Here is a 25709-nt window from a genome sequence, read left to right as displayed (position 1 = left end):
GAGAGGTTCCAGGCTGGGGCTGAGGGGTTTGGAATGCGGGAAGGGGATCAGGGCTGGAGCAGGGGGTTGGGGCATGGGGGTGTGGGAGGGCTCTGGCTGGGGCTATAGGGGCTGGGGATGAGGGATTTGGGGTGCAGGAGGGTGCTTGGGGTGAGGGGTTCGGATTAGGGTGGGGGGTTGAGGTGCACGCTCTGGGTGGCGCTTACCTCAAGCTGTTCCCGGAAGCAGCAGCTCCTACAAAGAGGTGCAGCTAGGCTGCGCTGCCCTGTCTGCAGGTTCCCGGCCCATGGGAGCTGGTGCCTGGGGCGGGGGCAGTGTGTGGAACCCCCTGACTGCCCTTTCGCACAGGACCCTGACAGGGATTATGCTGCTGCTTCCGGGAGCTGCGCCAAGCCATGGCCCCTGCCTTAGCCCCGCTGCACCAGTGACTGGGCTTTTAATGGCCCAGTCAGCAGTGCTGATGGGAGCCACCAGGGTTCCTTTTCGACTGGGGAGTGCTGATTGAAAACACAACACCTGGCAACCCTACTTTTAAAGATGCAAAAACTGAGATTAAAAAGCATGTTGTCATATCAGCACTGGTAGTGCCTGCAGAGCTTTTGTTTGTCTCTGGGGGGGAGGTTCTGGGGCTTGCAGTGTGCAGGAGGGCAGATGAGGTGACCTGAATCTCAGCTCTGGGCTGATGGACTTTCTTTTGTACAGCACCCTCCACAGGGGGCTCCCAGGCCAGAGTGGGGTCCCTAGGCCCTGCTGTAACACAACTGCCAGGAAAACGTGCTGAGTGTGTCAAGGCAGGGGACAGCTGCATTGTGTGGCTATGGGGTGATTGAGCCCTCTGTGTACCCTTCTAGTCCCAGGGTCTGAGACCAGAGAAAGTGCAAAGCTCTGGCCTCCCGGGAGGGCCCACAGCCAGTGCACGGGGGGAAGGGGGAGAGTTTCTTTGCAGGGATGTCAGCTGCCCCTGGCGCTGGAGAAACGGCCCCCGCTGGGGCAAGCTGCGAGCCGTCGGGGCCCGCGGCGTGCAGGCCGGTGCAGACCCAGGCAGCGCCCGGGGCGGGGGCGGGGCTGCCCTGCACACGCGGGCTCCTCGCGCTGTCCGACCCCACGTGCACCCAGCCACAGCGAGACCCGGCGCAGCCCTCGCGCATGCGCCGCTACCGAGCTGGGGCAGGGCGTGGGAGCGCGCTCAGGGGGCGGGGCGAGATCGTGCGCGCTGAGGTCACACGCCGGCGAGGCGGAAGTGGCTGCAGGTGAGAGCGGGGTCCCCTCAAAGCGGCAGGCGCCGGGTGCGCGCGCTCGGCGGTGCTCGCGAGGGCAACGAGGAGCCACCATGGCCGGGTGGGGCGGGGCCCCTTGTCACACGTCATAGTTGTTCCCCTCCCCCACCCCAAGACCTGCCCCAGGTTCTCTGCCACTGACTTGCTGTGTGACCCTGGGCCCCTCCTTTCCCTGCTCCGTGACTCAGTTTCCCCATCTGCACCATGGGGCCTGGCAACGCCGACCATCCCTCTCCCCTTTGCAAACCGCCACCCGCTCCCCAGCAGATGGCTGCTGTGTAATTGTGAGGGGGTGGCACTGATACCTTAACAAGGGGCCCTGAGCTGTCCTCTGCCCCGAGACGGAGACCGGCGGGGAAGGCGAACAGAGCCCGAGAAGCACCCACAGCAGCTGTGTGGAGTTTCCTCCCAGAGGGAGAAGGGATGAATAACATTGGGGTAGTAAGAACTTTTATACAGCATGAGCCAGAGACGTTACCTGCGGGAAACTGATCATCACATCAGTGGGTTAATAACAGGTCTTGTGTTTCAGCCTGCTGTGTCCAAGGCACTTTACATTAATCGGAGAAACACTTCCCCTACCACTGAAATGCATCCACTTCTGGGGTGCAACATGGCAGCTGTTTAACAGTGCACAGTAATGCTGCACAGTAGTATAGGATGGAATGTAAGGAGGAATCCTGTATCGAGACAAACCTACAGGAGGGATTTAAGGAGGCAGATTATAATTACCTGACCTGGAGTTTGGCCAGGACGCAAGTTAATGGGTAATTATTAGTTAACTTGGAGAAGATGGGGATTAATATGAGAACTGAGAGGTGGATAAGGAACTGGTTAAAGGAGAGACTACAGCGGGTCATACTGAAAGGGGAACACCCAAGCTGGAGAGAAGTTACTCGTAGAGTTCCTCAGGGATCAGTCTTGGGACCAACCTTATTTAACCTTTTCATTCATGACCTTGGCACAAAATGTGGGAGTGTGCTAATAAAATTTGCATATGACACAAATTAAGAGGTATTGCCAATATGGAGGAGGACTGGAATATCATACAAGAAGATCTGGACAACCTTGAAAACTGGAGTAACAGAAATGGGATGAAATTTAATAGTGCAAAGTGCAAGGTCATGCGCTTAGGGACTAACCAGAATTTTTGCTATGAGCTGGGGACATATCAGTTAGAAGCAACAAAGGAGGAGAAAGACCTGGGTGTATTGGTTGATCACAGGATGACTATGAGCCACCAATGTGATGCGGCTGTGAAAAAGGCTAATGCAGTCCTATGTTGCATCAGGCGAGGTATTTCCAGTAGAGAAAGGGAAGTGTTAGTACCATCATACAAGTCACTGATGAGACCTCATCTGGAATACCGTGTACAATTCTGGTCTCCCATGTTTAAGAACCATGAATTCAAACCGGAACAGGTGCAGAGAAGGGCTGCTAGGATGATCCGAGGAATGGAAACCTACCTTATGAGGGGCAATTCAAAGACCTTGGCTTGTTTAGCCTAACCGAACAAAGGCTGAGGGGAGCTATGATTGCTGTCTATAAATACATCAGAGGGATAAATACCAGGGAGGGAGAGTTGTTATTTAAATTAAGTGCTAATATGGACACAAGAACAAATGGCTATAAACTGGCCATCAACAAGTTTAGGCTTGAAATTAAATAAAGGTTTCTAACCATCAGAGGAGTGAAGTTCTGGAATAACCTTCTAAGGGGAGCAGTGGGGGCAAAAAAACCTAACTGGCTTCAAGACTGAGCTTGATAAGTTTATGGAGGGGATGGTAGGATGAGACTGCCTTTGATGGCATGTAGCCGATCTGCAACTGCTAGTAGTAAATATCTCCAACAGCTGGAGGTGGGACACTAGATGGGGAGGGCTCGGAGTTATAAAGAGAATTTCCCATGTTTTTGGCTGGTGGGTCTTGCCCATGTGCGCAGGGTCTAACTGATCATCATCTTTGGGGTCGGGAAGGAATTTCCCCCCAGTTCAGATCGGCAGAAACCCTGGGGGTTTATGCCTTCCTCAGCAGCATGGGGCACAGGTCGCTTGTAGGTTTAAACTAATGTAAATGGTGGATTTTCTGTAATTTGAAATCTTTAAATCATGATTTGAGGACTCCAGTAACTCAGTCAGAGGTTCTGGGTCTATTACAGGAGTAGGTGGGTGAGTTTCTGTGGCCTGTGATGTGCAGGAGGTCAGACTAGATGGTCACGATGGTCCCTTCTGGCATTAAAGTCTATGAGAACAGTCCAATGCTTACTAATGAGAATTGCAGAGTGTTCTTTAGTAACCCCAAAGGGAATGCATCTGATGAAATGAGCTGTAGCTCACGAAAGCTTATGCTCAAATAAATTGGTTAGTCTCTAAGGTGCCACAAGTACTCCTTTTCTTTTTGCGAATACAGACTAACACAGCTGTTACTCTGAAACCCAAAGGGTCAGTAGCTCAATGAAAAACCACACAGGGCCTCCCCTAGTACCTTTGTAGGGCACTGGCTAACTACTGACTCGTAATCTCAGCTACTGAGCTATCATTAAAATGTACTAACTATTTTTAGGAAATGAAGGAAAGCTTACCCGTTGGTGGTGGGGGGGGCGCTAATGTGTGGTGTGAGCGGGAGGCCAGCATTCAGTCTGTGCACGAAGAAGAATAGACCCCACACATCAGCAGGTCTAGGCCTGACTGTTTTCCATTGACTCTGTTGAATGTCTAGAAAATCAGTCCAGCAGCTGGCAGAGGAATAATTTATGCAGCTAACACATCTGTTAGTTTCTTTGCTTTGATCAGTTGCCTTTTCCCCTAAAAAGGGGATCAAAGCCTTCAGACGTCTCCCTCCTTTTGAGAGGTGCATGTGAGGTTGGATATACAGCCTGTGCTAGTCCTGCGAGCGCTTGCAAAACCCTAGGCAGGGCCCCCAACTAACAATCGCATTTATTCATTGTTATGGCCTTCAGCAATACCACCTTGTGTTGTGGAATTCCCTCTCCACGTCAGGCCAAGGCAGTGTCGGGATGGGAGAGCTTCCAGGAACACTCAGGAGCAGTAGGCGGCGGTGCTAGGGATTCACTGGTGGCATTAGTCCCTCGGAATCGGTATGGCATCAGGGCTTTGGCATAGCATTCTGCTCCTGGACTAGCAGTGTCACAGCGCTGTCCTGAGCACTTGCCACCTGGAAGGGTCCCCTGGCACTTTCCAGGAGTTACGCCCATTGTCCTGGCCAGATTCCAGCTAGGCTAAAAGTAACTACATTCTGCTCATCTGAACTCCCGCAGCTTTCACATGGGCATGGCATTTGTCTTCATTTCTTGTCAGAAGCTGCTCTCCTGAGCTGAGTGCTGCTAAAGAGTCAGGGGCTAGCTAGAGAACTCATCTCTTCCCAGCGGTCAGTCTAGCACCCGACACCCAATGCTAAATGCCCCAAAAGAAATAGCATCTGTAAAACTGGGTGATTCCAGGGTTTCCCAGACCGTGAGTCCTGTTTATGACAGAGCCCGTGTTTTTATGTATCCATATTTAAATGAACACAAACAAAAGAATGACCTAGACCGCCTTGCCATCAGTCATAGATCTATAACAAAAGCCAGGTATCATCTCTGCTTTGGAAGCCTGGGGTCTGGAGTAATAATAATTATCCCAAGCTCTTACATAGCATGTGTTATCAGTAGAGGTCAATGCATGTCACAAAGGAGATCAGGATCATTATCCCAATTTTATGGAAGGGGAAACTGAGGCACAGAAGGGCAAAGGACTCACCCAATGTTGTCTGGTGGGAGAGATGGGAATACAATCCAGTTCTCCTGAGTGCCAGTCCAGTGGTCTGTCCACCAGGCTACTCTAACTCCCTTAGAGTATCTGGTAGCTGCTGGTTCTCTCTTAAATTAACCCCATTATTATTATTAATTGTCGATATTCCAGTAGCCTCTAAAGGTCCCTATTGAGATCAGGGTCCCTTTTTGCCGCACAGACACATAGTGAGAGACAGTCCCTGCCTCCAAAGAGCTTACAGCCTAGACAAAGGGTGGGAGGGGAAACTGAGGCACATAGAAGGAAATAATTTGCCCGCAGTCATAAATCAGAGTAAACCTATTGTATTTTTGATTTTTAGTAAATTTATTATCCACAGATTTAATTCCCTTCCCTTCTCTCTCTTTACACAGATTTTTTGACAATGGTCCAGTAGCAGACACTGACTCTCGCAGCCACCTGTCCAGAGATGGCAGTTTCCACTGGATCTGTGATTGTTCCAGACTGGCACAAGTCCCCAGAGGGCAAAGAGTACCTGGCCACCATCCTGCGGAAAAACAAGCGGAAATTCTTCGGTGAGTCCTCTCTGCACCCATCACCGCTGCAGGTCCTAGAGGCAGCTGGTGAGAAGAGACGACTCTATGGGATAAGATTAAGCCACAGTAAAGGAGGAAAGTGGTGGGAATCAGGCTGCTAAGTGCCTTTGCCCCCCATTGAGGCTTTTATTGGCCACCTATTTGTGGTACCACTGGGGAAATAAACTGTGAATTCAACAACGGATCATTTATAGATGTTATTGAATGGGCCTGGGGAGCAAGAGTTCTAGGCTCTGACCTTCAGTTTCCTCCTCGGTTAACTAAGGATGTCATAAATATAAAGGGAAGGGTAACCACCTTTCTGTATACAGTGCTATAAAATCCCTCCTGGCCAGAGGCAAAACTTTTTCACCTGTAAAGGGTTAAGAAGCTTAGGTAACCTCGCTGGCACCTGACCCAAAATGACAAATGAGGGGATAAGATACTTTCAAATCTAGAGGGGGGGAATGGGGAACAAAGGGGTCTGTCTGTCTGTCTGTCTGTGTGATGCTTTTGCCGGGAACAGATCAGAAATGCAAGCCTTCCAACTCCTGTTAAGTTAGTAAGTAATCTAGCTAGAAAATGCATTAGATTTTCTTTTGTTTAACGGCTGGTAAAATAAGCTGTGCTGGAGGGAATGTATATTCCTGTTTTTGTGTCTTTTTGTAACTTAAGGTTTTGCCTAGAGGGATTCTCTATGTTTTGAATCTGATTACCCTGTAAGGTATGTACCATCCTGATTTTACAGAGGTGATTCTTTTACCTTTTCTTTAATTAAAATTCTTTTTTTCAGAACCTGATTGCTTTTTCACTGTTCTTAAGATCCAAGGGTTTGGGTCTGTGTTTACCTGTACCAATTGGTGAGGATTCTTATCAAGCCTTCCCCAGGAAAGGGGGTGTAGGGCTTGGGGGGATATTTTGGGGGAAGATGTCTCCAAGTGGGCTCTTTCCCTGTTCTTTGTTTAACACGCTTGGTGGTGGCAGCATACTGTTCAAGGACAAGGCAAAGTTTGTACCTTGGGGAAGTTTTGAATCTAAGCTGGTAAGAATAAGTTTAGGGAGTTTTTCATGCAGGTCCCCACATCTGTATCCTAGAGTTCAGCGTGGGGAAGGAACCTTGACAGGGGATAATAAGGGTTAATTCAGTACTGTTTGCAGTGTGCTTTGAGATCTTTAAATGGAAGGGCAAAGCGTTACTTGCCGCATGCCCATTCAGACCCATGGCATCTGTGTCATAAGACGTCATGGGATTAGAGGGAAGGTCTTCTCATGGATCAGTAACTGTTTAGAAGATAGGAAACAAAGGGTAGGAAAAAATGGTCAGTTTTCAGAATGGAGAGAGGTAAAATGGGGTCCCCCAGGGGTCTGTACTGGGACCACTGATGTTCAACATATCCACAAATGATCTGGGAAAAGGGGTAAACAGTGAGGCAGCAACATTTGCAGATGATACAAATTACTTAAGATAGTTACAGACAGCGAAGAGTTACAAAGGGATCTCACAAAACTGGGTGACTGGGCAACAAAATGGCAGATTAAATTCAATGTTGATAAATGCAACGTAATGCACATTGGAAAACATCATCCCAACTGTACATACAGAATGCTGGGGTCTAAATTAGCTGTTCCCACTCAAGAAAGAGATCTTGGAGTCATCGTGGATAGTTCTCTGAAAACGTCCACTCAATGTGCAGCGGCAGTTAGAAAAGCAAACAGAATATTGTGAATCATTAAGAAAGGGATTGCTCAGGGAGGGGCAAACTACGGCCCATGGGCTGGATCCAGCCCGTCAGGGCTTTGGATCCGGCCTGTGGGATTGCCACCCCTGTGGCGCTGCAGGCCCTGCGTCACTTCCGGAAGCAGCTGGCACCATGTCACTGTAGCCCCTGGGGGAGAGGGAGGCAGAGGACTCCGCACGCTGCCCTTGCCTTCAGGCACCACCCCCCACATTGGCTGGGAACAGGGAACTGCGACCAGTGGGAGCTTCGGGGGAGGTACCTGCAGGCGAGGGCAGCGCACGGAGCCCTCTGCCCCCCTGCCTCTCCCAGGGGCCGCAAGGACATGGAGCCAGCCGCTTCTGGGAATGGCACGGAGCAAGACCAGGGCAGGTAGGCAGCCTGCCTGAGCCCCGCTGCGCGCTGCTGCCCCCCCGGAGCCACTCCAGGTAAGTGGTGCCGGGCTAGAGCCCGCACCCTGAACCCCTCCTGGACCCTGCACCCAAACCCTCTGCCCTGAGCCCCCTGCCGCACCCCACACTCCTCCTGCACCTCAACCCCCTGCCCTGAGCCCCCTCCTGCACTCCTCCCTGCACCTCTCCCTTGAGCCCCCCCACACTCCGCACCCCCTCCTGCACTCCAACCCCCTGCCCTGAGCCCCCTCATACACCTCACAACCCCTCCTCCACCCCAAGCCCTTGCACTTCGCCCCTTCCTGCACACCACACCCGCACCCCTGCCCCAGCCCTACATTCATGGCCCTGCATGCAATTTCCCCTCCCAGATGTGGCCCTCGGGCCAAAAAGTTTACCCATCCCTGGGATAGGTAATAAAACAGTAAATATCATAATGCACTATATAAATCCATGGTACACCCACACCTTGAATGCTGCATGCATATCTGGTCACCCCATCTCAAAAAAATATATTAGAATTGGAAAAGGTACAGAGAAAGGCAACAAAAACGATTAGGGGTATGGAAAAGCTTCCATATGAGGAGAGATGAATAAGACTGGGACTTTTCAGCTTGGAAGAGTGACAACTCAGGAAGGATATGATAGAGTTTTATAAAATCTTGACTGGTGTGGAGAAACTGAATTATGAAATGTTATTTCCTCCTTCACATAACACAAGAACCAGAGATCACTCATTGAAGTTAGTAGGTAGCACATTTAAAAGAAACTAAAGAAAGTACTTCTTCACATAATGCACAGTCAACCTTTGGAAATCGTTGCCTGGGGATGTTGTGAAGGCCAAAACTATAACAGGGTTCAAAAAAGAACTAGATAAGTTCACGGAGGACAGGTCCATCGGTGGCTAGTAGCCAGGATGGGCTGGGCTGGTGTCCCTAGCCTCTGTTTGCCAGAAGCTGGGAATGGGCAACAGGAGGTGGATCATTTGATGATTATCTGTTCTGTTCATTCCCTCTGGGGCATCTGGCACTGGCCACTGTTGGAAGACAGGGTGCTGGGCTAGATGGACCTTGGGTCTGACCGAGTCTGGCCATTCTTATGTTGTGTTCTTATGTGTGAGGACGTCATTATCCTTATCCCCACTTAACAGATGGCGAAAGTGAGGCCCAGGGAGGGGAAGTGACGTGTTGAAGCCCAGTCAGTAGGTCAATAGCAGAGCCAGGGATAGAGCCCACTGTTCGGTCTCACAGTTTCCAGCTCCTGCTACTAGACCTTGTTGCCTCCATGCATGTTGTGTTCCCCCGAAGCTTTACGTAGTTAGATACGAGACGGGACACGGTATATCCAGGAAGCTAAAGCCAGACAATCGCAAACTAGAAATACAGTGCAGTTTTGTAACAGGGAGGAGGGTCACTAACCATTGACAGAACGTACATAGGGATGGGGTGCAGTCTCCATCCTTGGTAGGCCTGTAAATTCAACCTGGATGTCTTTCGGAAAGATACGCTCCAGCTCAAGCAGAAGTTCTGGGCTTGATGCAGGGCTCACTGGTTGCAATTCTCTGGCCTGCATCATACAGGAGCTCAGACGAGATGATCATAATGGGGCCTTCTGGACTTTACTTCTGTGGATCTATAAAGGATAGAAAATGGGTCATTCTGGGATAAATTAAAACCCGGCCAACTTGGGGTGCGTGGAGAGATTGATCCTTTAACCGGGGGCTGGGAGAGCTGTGATCTTAAAACAAAACTTCTTGTGGAAGTTGGGTGGGGAATGTAGGGTTGAGAGACATTGACAAGTGCTGTTGTTTCATTCCAGGGCTGATTGAAAGGCCAGTGCTCCCCCCGCAGATGGCCGCTGACACTGCCAGCTATAAGATTTTTGTCTCTGGGAAAAGCGGCGTGGGTAAAACCGCAATGGTGGCCAAGCTGGCTGGCCTGGAGGTGCCCAGTGCACATCATGAAACAACAGGTGATTGATTGGAGGGTGGCAAAGGGCCACTGACAGGGAGTGAGACTGTCCCTCAACCTTCCCAGCACGGGGGAGAAGCAAGACAGGATGGGGGATGGTTTCTCTGGGAGGCAGCGCTTTCCTGGGAACTGCTGGTGAGATCACTAGCAGCAGGACATCTTGCTCTAAGCCAAGAGACGACTTAGAGGCAGCCATAGAGGATAGGGAGCCAGAAGGGATTTCCTTACCCATCCTGGGTCAGCCCCATGCTGGTCTCTGCTATGGGCCATGTCCCTGCTGTCAGTGACCTGCCTATCTACTGCTTTCCAGCTCCTTGGTTTGGATTGCAGTGTATCGGAATTGGGTGGTGTCCCTTTAACTTGCTTGGGAGCCCTCCGTCTTCTTTTGCAGAAGCCACCAGAACCTTACAGAGCACCGGTGTGTCTATGGAGCTAGGCCTTGTGTGTATCTAGCTCGTTAACATGGTTATTTGAAACCCAGCTGGGTTTGGGTCATTTCCTTCTGCTTCTGCTGTTGTGTCGAGAGCACAGGCACAACGGGGATGGGTGAGGAGGACAGGTCTCCCTCCATCTCAGCAGGCGGCTGGAACAGAACAGCGGCTTGGAGCTAAGGGAAGAAGACCTTCAAGCAAGGGAGCAGGAAGGAGTTCTTCCCAGTGCAAGCGACCGGCCCGTGGGATAGACCCACTGCAAGTGAGAAGTCGGGGCAGTAGCACTGCAGGGAGCCTGGAACTGGCTGCAGGTGGTAATAGGGCCAACTTCAGGGGTCAGCCGGATTCCAGATGCCCTTTGCCTCATTTCCTCTTCCTCCTACTCCCCAATACAGACACGATGCTTTCTGTTAAGCATCCAGCCCTGTGTGCAGAGGTTTCCCCCAGAGGCTCACAGCACACAAGTATTTTGTGGACAGGGCAACTTCTGTAGAATAACACAACAAGCCAAAGCCGTGGGATGGTATTTTGTGGCTAGAGGAGACCTGGGGCCTCAAGACTCTGGCTTCTGCTCAGGACTCTGCCACCATGTGACATTGGACAAATCGCCTTATTTGTCCTGGGCCTTCATTTCCCCTTCTGTGAAACAGAAATCCTAACCCTTTCCTGGCGGGAACGTGAGGGCCGTGATGAGGTGAGTAGAACAGCAGCTGGTTGCTGGATGTGTACATGCAGCATTGTTATTCTTTGGGCATTTATGGGAGCAGTGTCGTTATTCGTTGCACTGTGTCATTCTCCTGGGTCAGCCATAGACTCTCTCCCTGAAAACTGTTTGTTCTTAAACATCTTTTAAAGGCTGGTGAGTTTGGCCAATGATGGGATGTTCCCTGTGTTACAAGTGGGGAAATTGAGGCACAGGACGAGGCTGAGACTTGCTCAAGGACATGCAGCAAACTAATGGCACGGAGAGGAATAGAACCCAGGTCTTGTGACTCCCAGATCAGAGAACTGTCCATGGCCTTCGCTGCTGCCTTAGCATGGCTGCCATGCCCACTATTTGAAGAGTGTAGCAGGTATCAATTGATAAAACCTCAAAATGTCCCTGTGAGGTTGGTATGTGTCAATCTGTTTCACAGATGGGGAGACAGGCCCAGAGATTATGAAGCCCAAGGTCACAAGGGGTCATTGGCAGAGTCAGGATTAGATGCCACGTCTCCTGTACGCTGGCCACTGAATACGTGATTCCCTCCAAGCCCTGAGAAAGGGCTCTGGGTGCCCTTAGGGAACTTGGAAGCTAAATGGGGGCGATCTCATTTCAGGGATCCAGACGACGACGGTATATTGGCCGGCCAAGCTGAGGGACAGCGGCAGGGCGCTCATCTTCAGGTTCCACTTCTGGGACTGCGGAGAAGCAGCTCTAAAGAAATTTGATCACATCCTACCTGTGAGTCAGCCCCGGGGTTGGGGAAGCTGTCATGACCTGCTGTCTCCCTGGGAGCTGAGACTGCTTCAAAGCACAGAACTTTGGTCCGGATTTCAGCCTCCCAAAGCTCGGGGGATGTTCAGAACTGGGCTGGAGGGTTAAGCCTGTCTCTAACAGCAGGTGTTAAACACCCTTCTGGGTCCTATAAACTGCACCCCATGTACATCGCAGCAAAACCACTGGGGAGGAATGGGTCTCTTAAAGGAATAAACAGCCCGTGTCAGGAGAGAGAGCATGGGCTGTCGGCACAGCCTGCATGGTAAGGGGTAAAGCTGAGGGTTCACAGCAGGACCAGATACCCCCTCCCCTCTCCTTTGTCTCACTGGTGGGGTGGGCCTATATGGCACAAAGCCTGCCAGCTTGGCTCCAGAAGGAAATGCCTCTGAAACTCATTGGGCCTGATTCTCATTTACATTTTATGCCCCTCTGGCCTTGGTGCAAATGAGAGTCAGGCCTGCTCATGTCAGGCACACCTTGCTGGGCCAGTGCTAGCCAGGACTGATGCTGGTTGGCCTTTCACACTTGGGGGAGCTGAGGCACGGCAGGAGGAAATGATTTGTTTCAGATCACACAGGTGTCAGTGGCAGTCAGGAATGGAGCACAGATGCGTCTGCCAATCCAGGGTTAAGGCTGCTAACCAGTCCCTCCCTGCACTGGCTGGGACTAGCTGTGTGCACCCTGGCTGACATCCACAGTGTCGCTCCCTTCTAGGCCTGCAAGGAGAAGGCAGATGGCATCCTCTTCCTCTTTTCTTTCACCGACCGCTCATCCTTCGACGACCTCCCCAGCCAGATCTCCCGCGTCACGGAGGGATCCGAAAACTTCGTCAAAATAGTGATTGGCTCCAAGTATCCTTGACTCGCTGGCTCCACTCCACCCCGTCGATTGCTCCTAGCTCTAGTGACCACTGGGATGCGCCTCACACTAGCAGTGGAAGCTTCTGGCCTGCTTGGGGTGGGGGTTAGCGAGACACAGGCAGGGCTGTTTGCTTCCTGTGATGCTGCAGAGGAAGCTGGGAATTTTTAGCACGTACACAGTTACGCCTTCAAATCCCTGTGCAGGCAGGAACTGGTCTTAACAGGCACCTGTCAGGAGGGTCAGTATCATTAGCTCTGCTTCACAGATGGGAAAACTGAGGCTTGGAGCAGGGCAGGGACTGGCCCAAAGCTACACAGGGAGCCAGTGGCAGATCTGGGAATAGAACCCAGGAGTTCCTGGTTCCCTCTGTATCAGAGATTGGTCGGAGGGCACTCACTGACGTATCTCCTTCATTCTTACTGCACTAGTCAGGCCAGGGCTCAGAAACAGGCAGTACGTACCCACACCGTGAGGGTACCTGCACCTCTCTGAAGCTGCTGTCTTGTTCTGCAGAATCTCCACTTCCATTAGAAGCGGGGTGGGGGGGGGAAGTGACATCAGTAGGTTGTGATTAAAGCCTCGAAAACATGAGCGGGGCGTCACCGATGTAGGTCTGAATCTGCAGAGCGCCTGGGGAGTGGCTCTAAAGAGGTGTGAACTGTACATCTCACCAGTGCGAACTGGGGTCGATTCTGCTTCTTGGCAACCCCTTGGTTGCTGGTGAGAATTGTCCAGCAGTGCTGATACGTGGAAGGCAGGTTTGCGAGGCAGCAGCCAGGGAAGGAAGAACTGGGAGGCCTGCTCTGACTGCAGCGCCTGCCTGGGGGTGGGGCAGCTGTAGGGAGCAGGAGGCTGCAGCCCAGGTGCTGGCCATTTCTGTGGGAGGGGGGAGGCTGGGGCCTGCGGCGCTGCATGCCCATACCTCTCCCTGTGCTCTCCAGGGGTTGGGGCTCAACACGTCCCCTTCCCGGGAGCTGCCTGAGGTAAGCGTTACCCGGAGCCCACACCCCTGCCTAAGCCCTGAGCCCCCTTCCGCACTCCATACCCCTTGGCTGGAGCCCCCTGCTGCACCCCAGAACCCACACCCCCAGCTGGAGCACTTACCCCTCCGTACTCCATCCCCCTGCCCCAGCCCAAAGCCCCCTTCCACACTCTGAACCCCCCATTTCTGGCCCAAGCCCAGAGCCTGCACGCCCAGCCAGCGCCCTCACCCCTTCCTGCACTCCAACCCCCTGCCCCAGCCCAGTGAAAGTGAGCAAGGGTGGGGGAGAGTAAGCGATGGAGGGAGGGGGGATGGAATGAGTGGGGGACGGGGCCTTGAAGAAGGGGCAGGGCCTCTGGGCAGGGGCAGGACAAGGGTGTTCAGTTTTCTGCAATTAGAAAGTTGGCAACCCTATGCATAGCCCATGGGCGTAGTCAGACCTCCCAAGCGGGAGCCAAGCTCCAGGAGCCCAGCGGCGCTGGGGAACACGCACGATCCTGGGTGGAGCAACTGCCCCGTCTTCTGTGGGTGGCGTCTCATCAGAGCCACTCACATGGGCAAGACTCATTTTGTAGGCGGAGCTTGGAAGAGCACCTCCATCTTTTCCCCCCTCGATGGGACCCCGCAATCAGGCTGTTGGAGGATGACGGGGGTGGGTGTGACTGGGGTCCCATGGGGCAGAGTCCCTGGTTCTGTCTCAGGTTTCCTCTAGCACCCATCACGCCAATCGCGGACCTGTAGAGCCACATGCCGCTCTCGTGCACTGCCTGGGTGTGGGTGGCACTCGGGGCAAGCTGGGAGCTGGGCAAATGGGCCCGTGCTGCCAGGAGCCCTTCCCCTTGTCCAAGCAGCCAGCGGGGAGGATGGCGAGAGAGGAAGGACTCATGTGCCCCCTCCTCCCGTCAGGAAGGGGGATATTGGGCCCGGTCTAGACTTGGTGGTGACCCCAGGCCGGAACGTGGCCCATCGTGTTGGGTGGAGCCATGCAGTGGTTGTGGTGTGATGACCCGGTGGCGCACCGTGCGGGCGCCCTGTGCCATGATGAGTGCTGGCTCCTTGACGGCGCCCGCCCAGGTTCGACCAGTTCATGCACACCGACGTCACAGAGCGGGACCTGGCCGAGTTCCGGCGAGCCTGGCGCCTGCCCGTGCTGCGGATGAAGAGCGTGAACGGGCCCCGGCTGGCCGACGGGCGGACCCTGGACGGCCGCGCTGGGCTGGCGCATGTGGCACACGTGCTGAACGGGCTGGCGGAGCACCTCTGGTACCAGGACCAAGTGATGGCTGGGATCGTCCCAGCACCGCAGCCTGGCACAGAGGAGACGTCCCTGTGCTGAAAATCAGCTCCCCAAAAACTCAGGTGGAGCCAGAGGCCTTTCAAAGGTTGGTTTGGTGGGACTCTGCTGCAGCCTCGTAAGGACCAGCTCTAGCCTCCAGATCTGGGAGCCCCCGGCCCCCACTGGCTCTAGCATCACAGAGGTGCCCTGCTCGGCACTGCCATCACGCAAACCTGTGGCCAACTTGATCTGGGGACCTTTGTTTCTGGGAGCCCTGCCCTGAGACAGGACGGGCCCGATTTCCAGAGGAGCTAAACGCCCCCAGCTGACACTGACATGACTTGGGATCAGAGCACCGCAGCCCCAAGCCTCTCACGGCGAGTACCCAAAATCACTGACCACTCCCGGCTTTAGCTTTGATCTGAGCCAGTCCAGAAGAGCTCCAGCCTGCATGCTCCTTCCTCCATCCCTGCAGCTAACCAGGATGGCAGCAGCATCCCGGGCGACAGGCCACAGGAGCCACTGGAGGCTGGCACTAGAGGAAGCACTTTCTGCAGCGCTGTTTGGGGCTGGGGAGTTTTGCAGCTCTGGGGTAGGGCGTGCCCCAGCACTGGAGTGCCAAGGCAACAAGTTTCAGAGTAACAGCCGTGGTAGTCTGTATTCGCAAAAAGAAAAGGAGGACTTGTGGCACCTTAGAGACTAACCAATTTATTTGAGCATAAGCTTTCGTGAGCTACAGCTCACTTCATTGGATGCATACTGTGGAAAGTGTAGAAGATCTTTTTATACACACAAAGCATGAAAAAATACCTCCTCCCACCCCACTCTCCTGCTGCTAATAGCTTATCTAAAGTGACCACTCTCCTTACAATGTGTATGATAATCAAGTTGGGCCATTTCCAGCACAAATCCAGGTTTTCTCACCCCCCCCCACACACAAACCCACTCTCCTGCTGGCAATAGCTTATCTAAAGTGATCACTCTCCTTACAATGTGTATGATACTCGAGGTTGATTATCATACACCTTGTAAGGAGAGTGGTCACTTTAGATAAGCTATTACCAGCAGGAGAGTGGGGTGGGAGGAGGTATTTTTTCATGCTTTGTGTGTATATAAAAAGATCTTCTACACTTTCCACAGTATGCATCCGATGAAGTGGGCTGTAGCTCATGAAAGCTTATGCTCAAATAAATTGGTTAGTCTCTAAGGCAACAAGACGAGCTGGGTGGATCGTAGCCCACTGTGCATTTGGACGTGGCATTGCTAAATGTATCGTTTGGCTGCACACACTTCTGAAGCTCCCATCACCTTAGTATCTGGGCTGTCTCAGGGCTCAGAGGAGCTCGTACAGTCACTTTCGAGGTTATTAAACGTTGATAGCGCCTGTCATAGAATCATAGAATCTCAGGGTTGGAAGAGACCTCAGGAGGTCATCTCTTCCCACCCCTGCTCAAAGCAGGGCCAACCCCAACGAAATCATCCCAGCCAGGGCTTTGTTAAGCCGGGCCTGTCTGTGGATTGAATTGAATTTTATCCTCTGGGGGGGGTTAGCCTGCGCTGGCTCTGCCTGCGGCATGGAGGTGTCAGGTTGCAGTCCCGTGTGGGACTTGAGGTGAGACTGCCCGTTTGTGCTGATCACAGGAGAGCTGGCATCATCGGGTGCCGTGGCCAGGCAGGAAGCTGGGCTGGCAGCCCTGGAGGGGGCCAGCTGTAACACAAGACACTCTGCTTTAGGGGGCAAAATGGAGCCCTGCCCTCAGTGGACCTGTGAGTAACTGTCAGGCCCTGAAACCTGAGGCTCACAAAATTAGTGGCTGGGTTTGACAACATGGGCCCATGCGCTAGCCAGGAACCCAGCTCCCAGCAAAGCCAGTGCTCATTGTGTTGTCCTGCAGGAATCTCTCACCCTGTCCCCAGCCGCACGTCTCCGCCCTGCGACAAGGAGCGCAGGTTGGGTTCTATGGATCAACGATCGTATCCTAAAGGTGGCACTTCAGGAGCAGCCACTCAAGATCGACTCTTTCCTTGTTGCACTGACCCCTCCGGCCTGCGACCCCCGTCCCTGGGATGATGTAGTAATAGGATTTTATGTTTGTATTTTGTATAATTTTAAATAAAGGATCAAGAGTAATAATGTAGCATGTATTAAATGTATTACATATGATTTCACCATATGCTGCCAGCCACCCTTTCTGAAAGCAGAAAGGAATGGCCTGATGGGCCGTTGGTAAAGATGCATCAGCCAGAATCTGTATCTGAGCTGATTTCAAAGCAGTAACAGACCTTTTAGGGTCACCACTTTGTTGTAGGTTTAGTATTTTAAAATAAGTATAAGAATGCAATGATTGTTTTCTCTTTCATTGCAGTTTGATGTTCCTGTTCAATTGCTCTGTGTAAATCAATTTGGTGTTGTGTGTGAATGAGGAATGTGTGTGTTAAGAGGTAAGTGTGAAGGCCATCGCTGGACCAGATGTTCTAGGGAGGAACTGAAGAGGTTGCAACATGCCCCTATTGAAATGTCAGAGGAAGGCAGATTGACGACTTTAAAGTGGGACCTATCAATGGGGGCAAGATAGCTGTGATCAAACCAGCCTGGGGTAACTCCCTGAGAGACTTGATGAAAGAACAAGATAAAGGATGAGGAGGACAATTTAAGAAAACAAGCACTTGTCAAACAAAAACTGATTACAGCATGACAGTGCAAAACTCATGGGTCCCAATGAAGAAAAATCACTGTATAAACAGGGGCCTTGCCATGAAACTTTGGGTTCGTCCTGCCAAGACTTCCCTGGAGCATCGTGTCGCAACTGACAGAACCCGGCTCCTCCCTATCCGTGATCAACCTAGCTGACCACTAGATTGATCCGCAATCTGGACTGGTAACTGTAACATCGAATGGCAGGACAGAGAGAGAGTGTGTGTGTGTGTGTGTGTGTGTGATTGAATGCATATGCTAATTGTTGTATCTTCCGTAAACGTGGCGTATTGCCTTTTCCCCTGAAAAAGATCCCGTGCGCTTCTTATAAGCATAACACCCACGCTTCAGTTTACAGGGCACCTTCTACACATCTCACGTGGCTGTGCAGTCGGACAGTGCACACCACGGCCAGCCAAGGGTTCCTCCCATTGGTGAGGAGAGGCCTGTGAGGGAGGAGAGGTGACATTAAGGGGGCAGAGTTAAGGTGGCACCTGCTGCTCTTACAACCACCCAGTTTGGCTGTAGAGTTCACCAACACCATGAGCCCTGGGGCAAAGGTGGTAAAGACCCCAGGCTCTGAGCGAGGGCTCGGGAATAGCAGATGAGACTGGGGGAAGCATTTGGAAGTTATCAGAAATCGTTCAAAGCCCTCAACGTCACCTGAGGCGAGGGAATAAAACAGACGGTGCCTCTACCCCAAGTTACTTTAGAGAGACGGCTTCCCAGCAGAAGAGAGAGGGCTTTTCAGAGAGGGAAATGCACACTGGTTTCCAGTCCCAGATCTTAGAAGCCTCATGTGATTAACCTCAAAATATTCACCCACCCACCCCCCGGCTAACGATCACACAAGTGGCTCTTCAGGGAAGAATTATTGTAGGGGCTGGGAATGGAAAGCAAGTTACAACTTTACCTGTGGAATTGCTAATGTGTGTGTGAGCTGCCTGTGGGGGAGGGAATGAGCGTGGTGTGGAATTGGGTGTAAATGATCACTTGAGTCGGACCCAGAGTTCCCTTCCAGGATTGCTCCATATACAGACAGACACCAGATGGCCCGAGAAGCAGGGGCGGCTTTCACCGAACGTGTTGGGGATCACGTTATGCTGACTGTCGCCCAAACTCGCAGATCCGCGGCTGGCTCGTGCCAGGTAACATGCACGGCTCATTTCAGCTCCTGGCCAACGGCGGTGCCCAGGGGCACTGGAACCATGTGTATAGTGGGGAGCTGAGAGCCACTGAACCAAACTGTAAACCCTGCCTAGGATGGAGACCACTTCAAGCCAGGGGGTGCGGCAGCTCCCCTAGTTCCAGCACCTATGGCGGTGTCTCGGGTGCGCCTGCCCACACCTCGCCCCTCTGATCACGTCCCTCTTCTGGGTGCAGGCTTCCTAGCTACCAGCAGAGGGTTCCAACAGCCAGGGTGCACTTCCTGGGGTGCCTTATTCAGCAAAGAAGATTTTAGGAAGTGAAGTGAGATTGACAACAAACCCATCGGAGTCATGTCTAGATGGTCTCGTCTATAGGGAGTGAGGGGGAAAGCCACTTCGCTTAGATCTACTGAATCTACTGCATGGCTCCCTGGGATTTTTATTCTAATATCCCCTAGAGGGCCCCATTGAAATCAGGTCTCCTGTGTGCTGGGTGCTTCACGGACACATGGCGAGACAGTCCGTGCCCCAAGGAGCTTACAGTTTAAATAGACAAGACAGACAAAGAGTGGGAGGGGAAACTGAGGCATGGAGCAGTGAAGTGATGTGGCCAAGGGTTCAATTCCCTGTTCTGTAGGACTTTGGGCAAGTTACTTCTGCCCTGCCCCTCAAAGGCATTTAGGTGCCTAACTCCCTTTGGAATCCCTTTGGTGTTCTGCCCTTAGCTTCCCTGGGCCTCAGCTCCCCATCTGTACAGTGGGGATAACAGCCCTGCCCTGCCGTATGGGTGTGTGTGTGTTTGAGATCCAGTTAAGGTTGTGTGGGAGCGGATGCTCTGGTGCTGAGGGGCTGCTAAGGACCTACAGAAAGGTCCTTATTGTACAGATGGGCCCAGAGAGATTACGTCTCACAGGGAATTGAGCACTAACCACTAGGCCATCTTCCCTCTCCTTGGACTAGGGGGTTTGATTCCCCCTCTTGTTCCTTCAGCTTGGCTGTTGGGGGAAGGGGGAGCTCCACCTAGGGGGGATGATGCAGAACAGAGGGTTGGGGAGGCAGGTCGGACAGGCCAGTTTGAGGGGAGAGGAAAGCCCCAGAATGACCTTGCTGGGGAGGTTTTGCTCTGGTGTCTGCCCCTCAGCCCCACTTCTACTCTGGGGTCGCAGCCACAGCCCCTTGGCGTGCAGCACTGCACTAGGATCCAGAGACAGATGCACTGTATGGAAACTGCACTGGCAGTAATGCCCCCATCCCGCCACTATCTCCGCCACACCCTCCATTCCCCACAGCAGCTGGCAGGAGAGAATCAGTGCAGACCCGGGGCCTCTTCCTGTGAGAGAAACATGAGCATCTTTCTTTGCATGTCTCCACTGGCCTGGAGATCTACGTTGTCCTGTACCAGAGACGGGCTGGGGCCTGTCCCAGTGTGGAGAGCTGAGGATGGAGGCCAAGACCTTCATTGTGTCCTGGTTTTCTGGGACCATGATGAGATGCAGACAAGGAAGATCCCTCCACCCCGGAGTCTTTGCTGAGAGTTGGAGCCAAGCTCAAGCCAACCTCTCTAAAGGTTGGGAACGCTCAAATACTGGGGGGTGTAAGTGGCCACCATAAGCAGGTCTTTGATCCAAAGACTATCACAGGCCTGGTTAAAGCCGTTGTGTGCACTAAATAACCCCTTCTCTCAGGCAAAATAGGAGGAGCAATTAAATGCCCTGTTACGGAGTGATAGTTAGAAGTAATAGGAGGCTACTGCCCAAGACACTGGACTGCATGGCAAAGCCTGAGCAGGGTTAAGCCATGGGGTCTGAGGGGCTTCCCTGGGCCTGGTGTGAACACAGTTGCTGGGGCATTGCTTGGCAAGCTGTGTGCATGAGTAAGGTGAGAAATCTGGCAGACAGTAAGAGAAGCAGTCCTGAGTGTGGCCTGGAGAGGGAGCAGAGAGACAGTGCTCCTTGAGCACAGAACTGATTGAGGGGGCAGACTTGGGGCTTTCTGAGCAAATGTCCTGCCTGTGTCCAAGGGAGAAGGACCGGCTGGACGTTCTGTGTAAATAAACAGGATTTCACCAAAGCAATACCTGGCCCGTATCATCCATTTCTTCTGCTAACGGAAACAGCAAGGCCCTGGATGTTCACTACCTGCTCAATGCAAAAGCGGCAACAGCCTCCATCCCCAGACTCCTGTTTTCTCAGGCGCCTCTGTCCTGCCAGTTTGTGGCCAGCGCTGGTCATAGCAGCACCCTGGGCCCCCATTCCTCAAGAGAGACTCTTGGAGCAGGATTTCCAGCCCACGGAGCACACTGGAGAGATTTGGACGAGTCATGTGGGGCAGGGCTGGCTTTGTAGTGAGACAGGGAGCTAGGGGCTCCTAGTTCTGTTCCCAGCTCTGCTGCTGACTTGCTGTCTGAATGTGGGCAAGCCATATCCCCTCTCCGTGCCTCAGTTTCCCCATCTGTAAACGGGGACTGATGTTCTGTGTTTCCCATGGGGGGCAGGCAGCTCTTTCTGATCATGTGTGTGAAGGGCTTTCTCTGAGCAATGGAAGGGCTGATCCATGGGCAGCAGGATCTGAACTGAACCCACGCTCCAGATCTGCCATGATGGGGAGGGGGGATCTGGGACCCCCTACATCCCTCCCCATTACTCTGTCCCTCCCTAGTCAAGCCTGGCTCTGCAGCACTTGTCCTTGCAGCCATGCTTCCTCTGCCCCCAGCCTCAATTAGAGGGGAAGCTGGTCTGGCAATACAAAGTGCCCCTCCACCCTCCCTCCAGCCCAGGAGCCTTTCCTCCAGCCTTGGTGGCCTCTTCCAGGCTGGGACGCTCCAGAGCTGAACTTGGATCCTGCTCATGTGCTGGCACCTGCCTGCCAGCGTGGCCTGCCCACCACTCCTGCTGACCCTTCCCAGCTGCTGGGGCATCCCAGGGATCATTCCTAGGGGAAGGATCTGGGCGTGTATCATAGGTGCTTTGCTTGCTGCGTGGCATCAGTGGCACTTGCTGGCGGAGAGCAGAGTAGCAGGAGGTGGCAGCTCGTGGGGTAGGTGGTTCACTGGTCCCCTATCCAAGGGGCTCTGCCCCTAGGGAAGCAGCAGCAATGAATGTGGGTGACAGATCTGCTGGGTGTTGGACAGCAAGTGGCTGGAGCCACCTGCAGAGAGATGCAGGACGTGTTCCCACCGTGGCCAGTTAGCCCGCTGTGTGCGATCCCACAGAGGCCCACAGCCCTGGAGACGCGACGTGCAGAGGAGCAGCTGGCTCGGAGCTGCCATGGCAGGGGTGTGGCTTTGCTTTTAATGGAACCTTTTTGCTCTGGCTGTCACCTCCTCCCAGACAGTCACAGCGATCAAAATCAGAGACTCGCCCATCGCCTTTGGATGACGGAGCACAGACTGTCAATGCACCCAACCTGCAGCCCGCCCCCACTGCTGGGCCAGTCCTGACTCCCACCCCCACAGCTCTGCCGATCTGCAGCCCCCCTGCTATTCCAGTCCTGGACTCCTCCCAGCTGTGCCAATGCACCTGGATCATAACCCATAGCTCCAGCAGCTGGTCCAAGCTGGGATCCCCATGCACAGCTCTGCCAGTGCCCCTCAATCGTGACCTGCTCCTGGGGCCAAGCCAGAACACAGGGAGGTGCCTTTTATACAGACACTGCAGGGTGTGGCCTGAGCTCAGCCAGCTCACTCTTCAGTTGGGCCCAAAGCCAGCTCAGCCTGGCTATCAAACTGAGATCATCGCATGGGCCGCTCGCAGCCAGCGGGTCGCTCCAGATATCTGCGTCTCCCAGACGTGCACCACACCAGAGCCTTCCGTTGCCTCCCCATCACGTGGGGACATCAGGTCATTTGCTGTCAAGCAGAGCCCGGGCTGGGTGCAAAGCCGCGTGCATGGTGCCAGGGCCCAGCAGAGAACCCTGGTTCATGGGAAACGACAGGCAACAAGTGTCTTCTCCTCAAGGTGCAGCACAAGGGAGCAAGAGCGCAGAGGGAGGGCGGGAAGGGGAATAGATTAATTCATCCGCCATTGGGAGGCTAAAATTCCTCTGCTCCTCCCTCCCTGGGTCTAAAGTGGCTGCTTCGGCTCTTGTTTTCAGTGGCTTCTCTCTCTCCGTTTTTCATGGAGGCATCTTTAATATTTAATGTCTCTTTCCACTGGGGACCAGGACTTTGCGCAAACTTGAGAGGCCGAGAGACTGAGAGAGATGCTTGCAAGAACTGTAACTGACGTCATTCCTCTAATAGCATCCTCTGCAGAGAGCCCCATTTCAGGCAGCCCAGAGGAAGCTGCCATCAGACCGGGCTGGGCCCAAGCTTTGTAAGGGCCAGAGGATTACGGATGCTGAGACCCGATGCACATGGGTCGGGATTCCAGTCAAGGCTGTTTTCTAAAACACCAGCTCACAGACTGCAGCTCTGACCTGCTGCAGGAGAGCCTGGAAGCGCAATTGACGTGGCTATGGCCAAAACCGAAACCGATATGTCTCTTTTCCTTGCACAAAATGGCCAAAACCGTAAAGAAACGGCAGAAACGCAGCAAAGTGAACTGGGCTTTTAAAATTCATTCCCTTTCTGCGGGGGAGGGGGGATCTTATTGTTGGCTTCCCCTGAGCTTGTAGCTTAGTGGCTCTTTAGGCTAGTAACCAGCCCCTAGCTAGAGCGGGAGACAGGTAGATGTGCAGTTAGAGCGCTGGCCTGGGAATCAGAAGGTCAGAGTTCAATTCCTGCCATGAATGTGGGTGCCCGCTCTGTGCCTCAGTTTCCCCATCTGTGAAGCAGGAGAGGGGTTGTGCAGCTTAATTCATCGAGTGTGTGCAGCGTTTTGGGATCCTGTGTGGGCTGGGGGGGACGCTGTTCCAAACTGGTGCTGTTTTGGCACCAGTTAGCTGAGCGTGGCTGTAACCACTAGGTGATGCTGCCTCCTACACGTAGAAGGGGGACAAGCCCTTAATCCTTTGGCTGTGTGACTCTATCTTGCATCAGCCCGTTCCGCCCTGCTGTGCAATTCACTGCTGTTGACCCCTTGTGCTATGTGGGGCCCAGAGACACCTCAGCCCCACCCCGGAGCAGGTCTGCATCTGCGGCTGTCTGCCTGGCATGGAAAGGCTGCATCCATCTACCCCCTTCCCGCACACACCCCCCAGGACTCCAGTCTCCTCCTCCAGCAGCGCCTACATCCTGCACTGATCGGAGCTCCATAATTACCAGCCACTGCCAGGCAGCTGCTGCTGCTGCTGGACCCCGTTCCCCTGGCAGCTCCGTCGCGGGGGCGTGCACAGAGGGCAGGAAGGGGGGTCCCATCGCAGCTGCTGGTTCACTAGGAATTACGATGCTTCCTTCTCCCTCTGCCATCACCTCTCACCCACCTCCAGGTGCAGGGATGCTTTGAACGGGGGCTCCTGGAGTACAGACCGCACGCCCCCACATGGTGCTCAGTGCAGCCCTGGGGCTGGAGCCCAGGCCCCCAACGGCTCCCCTTTTGGGGGAGCAATTGCTCCTGGGTACTCTCGCTCTGGTCCCCCGGGGGGCCATGGCAGCAAGGTCCTGAAGTTGGCATCGCAGACCCAGCGCCATGATCCGGAAGAAGAGGTCGGAGGCAGGCGCTCAGGATGCCAGCCTGCTCATCGCCCTGGACAAAAGCCGCTCCCGCCTGTCCAGCGACTCCTCCGGCACCATCTACAACGGGGTGCCCTACGGCGGCTTCGTGAGTACGAGGGGGCACGCGGGGAGAGCGGCTGACAGAGCCCTTCAGGTGGCCGGCTGCTCCGGGCCGGCAGGGCTGCTGCACAGAGAGGGGTCCGGGGTCTGCTCTTCCTGAGGCCCAGTGCAACACTGCAGACTGCAAGGGAGGGAGAACAGAATCGGGCCCAGGCGTTCCTGGAGCTCAGCAACCCCAGCCTTGTCGTGGCGGCACGGCTGGCGGTGGTGATTGTGGGTGTTTGCCGGTGCTACCTGGCTAGGGGGCTGTTGTGATAGTGTGTGTGTGTGTGGGGGGGTATTCTCAGGTGTTCCATGGCAGGGGGTTGGGGGGTGCAGTTGGTTTCATCCTTGTTTTCATAAATCTTGCCTGCACTGGTGAGAAAAACACCCTGCGGTTTCCATAGTGTCCAACGTGCACGCAGCCCAGCCCCCACGCCCCCTGGCGGAACACGGACAGGTGTGTGGAAAACCGGGTGGATTGGTTTTGTGAAAATCCCCAGCTACTCCGGCGCTGTGCCCCCAACCCACCGCTCTGCCGTCACCCCGCAGTCCCAGTCTGCAGCCCTGCCCCACCCACCCGCAGCTCTCCCAGGGCCCGGCGCCACTGGCCAAACCGTGTATCATTTTGGGGCCGGAGACCAATGCCAACGAAAGACTAAGCTGAGACCGACAAACTCGTTTCGCTTGTGGCCCTTGCAGAATTGCTGCCTTGCAGTCACTAGGGCTGGTGGTTCACCCTGAGCCATGCATGCAGGCAATAGACAAGAGACCCCCTAGATCACTGCTGGGGAGCCAGCAGCTCCGATTCCCACGAGTGCCCCCAGCGCAGGCTGTGGGGGGCGTTGCCAGTTCCCCCCTCGTCCCCAAAGGCCTCTGTAGGCCCGGGGTCTGAGCTGGGAGCGGTGAGCTCCCCAGTGCACGTTCAGTTTGCAGATTCTACTCTTTTCATAGCGGATGGACAGACAGACAGGCATGTGTGGGGCTGGAGCAGGGATCCCTCTGTCCTCCCTGGCTCAGGGCACCCCTGGCCCCAAGGAGCCTCTGCTCCAGCTAAAGACTGGGAGCTCCAACAGAAACAGCTCGCACCACGCAGCACCCATCTGGAGGGCAGCAAACGCCCCCGCCCGTGGTCCACCCTAGACCGGCCAGTACTCCCACGCCGCCTGCCTCCCCCACACTGCAGTGCAGCAGCTGAGCCAGCTGTGGGTGGCAGCCCCGAGGCAACCAGACGGGCTTCCCCAGGGGCATCTGCCACCCTGGCATCGGCCCCATCCTCTCTGCTTTGCCACAGCTGGAAAGGCTGCTTTCCCAGCGGTTTCTATTCCAACCCTCGTGTTCCCTCCCCCCCCCAGCAAGCCCCTCTTTCCAGGGGCGATGCCCTTGGTGGTGCTGAGTCCTGGGGGGTGGGGTGGGGGGAGTTTGTCAATTTCACAAACTGCAGCT

At 54.0% G+C, this 25709-nt stretch overlaps 2 protein-coding genes across 7 annotated transcripts in view; both read left to right on the top strand.

Moving 5' to 3' along the window:
- The first annotated feature begins 1169 nt into the window (after window positions 1-1169).
- Window positions 1170-16878, top strand: CPLANE2 (ciliogenesis and planar polarity effector complex subunit 2). Of its 3 annotated transcripts, XM_048824829.2 has the most exons (7): window positions 1170-1250; window positions 5439-5600; window positions 9547-9699; window positions 11449-11573; window positions 12324-12460; window positions 14527-14834; window positions 16624-16878. In XM_048824829.2, the coding sequence occupies exons 2-6, from the start codon at window positions 5495-5497 to the stop codon at window positions 14786-14788; spliced, it is 783 nt and encodes a 260-aa protein (XP_048680786.1). In that variant the 5' UTR covers window positions 1170-1250; window positions 5439-5494; the 3' UTR covers window positions 14789-14834; window positions 16624-16878. The 3 variants fall into 3 exon arrangements, with proteins under 3 accessions (XP_048680786.1, XP_074977104.1, XP_048680787.1); XM_075121003.1 differs by lacking the exons at window positions 1170-1250; window positions 16624-16878 and adding an exon at window positions 1847-2044 and having other exon boundaries at window positions 14527-15474; XM_048824830.2 differs by lacking the exons at window positions 1170-1250; window positions 16624-16878 and adding an exon at window positions 6276-6324 and having other exon boundaries at window positions 5516-5600; window positions 14527-15474.
- Window positions 16879-22538: 5660 nt separating this feature from the next.
- LOC125624290 (anoctamin-7-like) overlaps window positions 22539-25709 on the top strand; it is a 32040-nt gene continuing 28869 nt past the window's right edge. For all 4 annotated transcript variants that reach the window (XM_075120998.1, XM_048824827.2, XM_075121000.1 and 1 more), the window contains exon 1: window positions 22539-24270. In XM_075120998.1, the coding sequence (XP_074977099.1) occupies window positions 24139-24270 (132 nt within the window). In that variant the 5' untranslated portion in view covers window positions 22539-24138. The remainder of the gene's footprint in view (window positions 24271-25709) is intronic.

The sequence above is a fragment of the Caretta caretta genome, chromosome 18 (assembly GCF_965140235.1).
Source record: "Caretta caretta isolate rCarCar2 chromosome 18, rCarCar1.hap1, whole genome shotgun sequence".
Lineage (NCBI taxonomy): Eukaryota > Metazoa > Chordata > Testudines > Cheloniidae > Caretta > Caretta caretta.
This window is presented reverse-complemented; position numbering and strand designations above follow the sequence as displayed.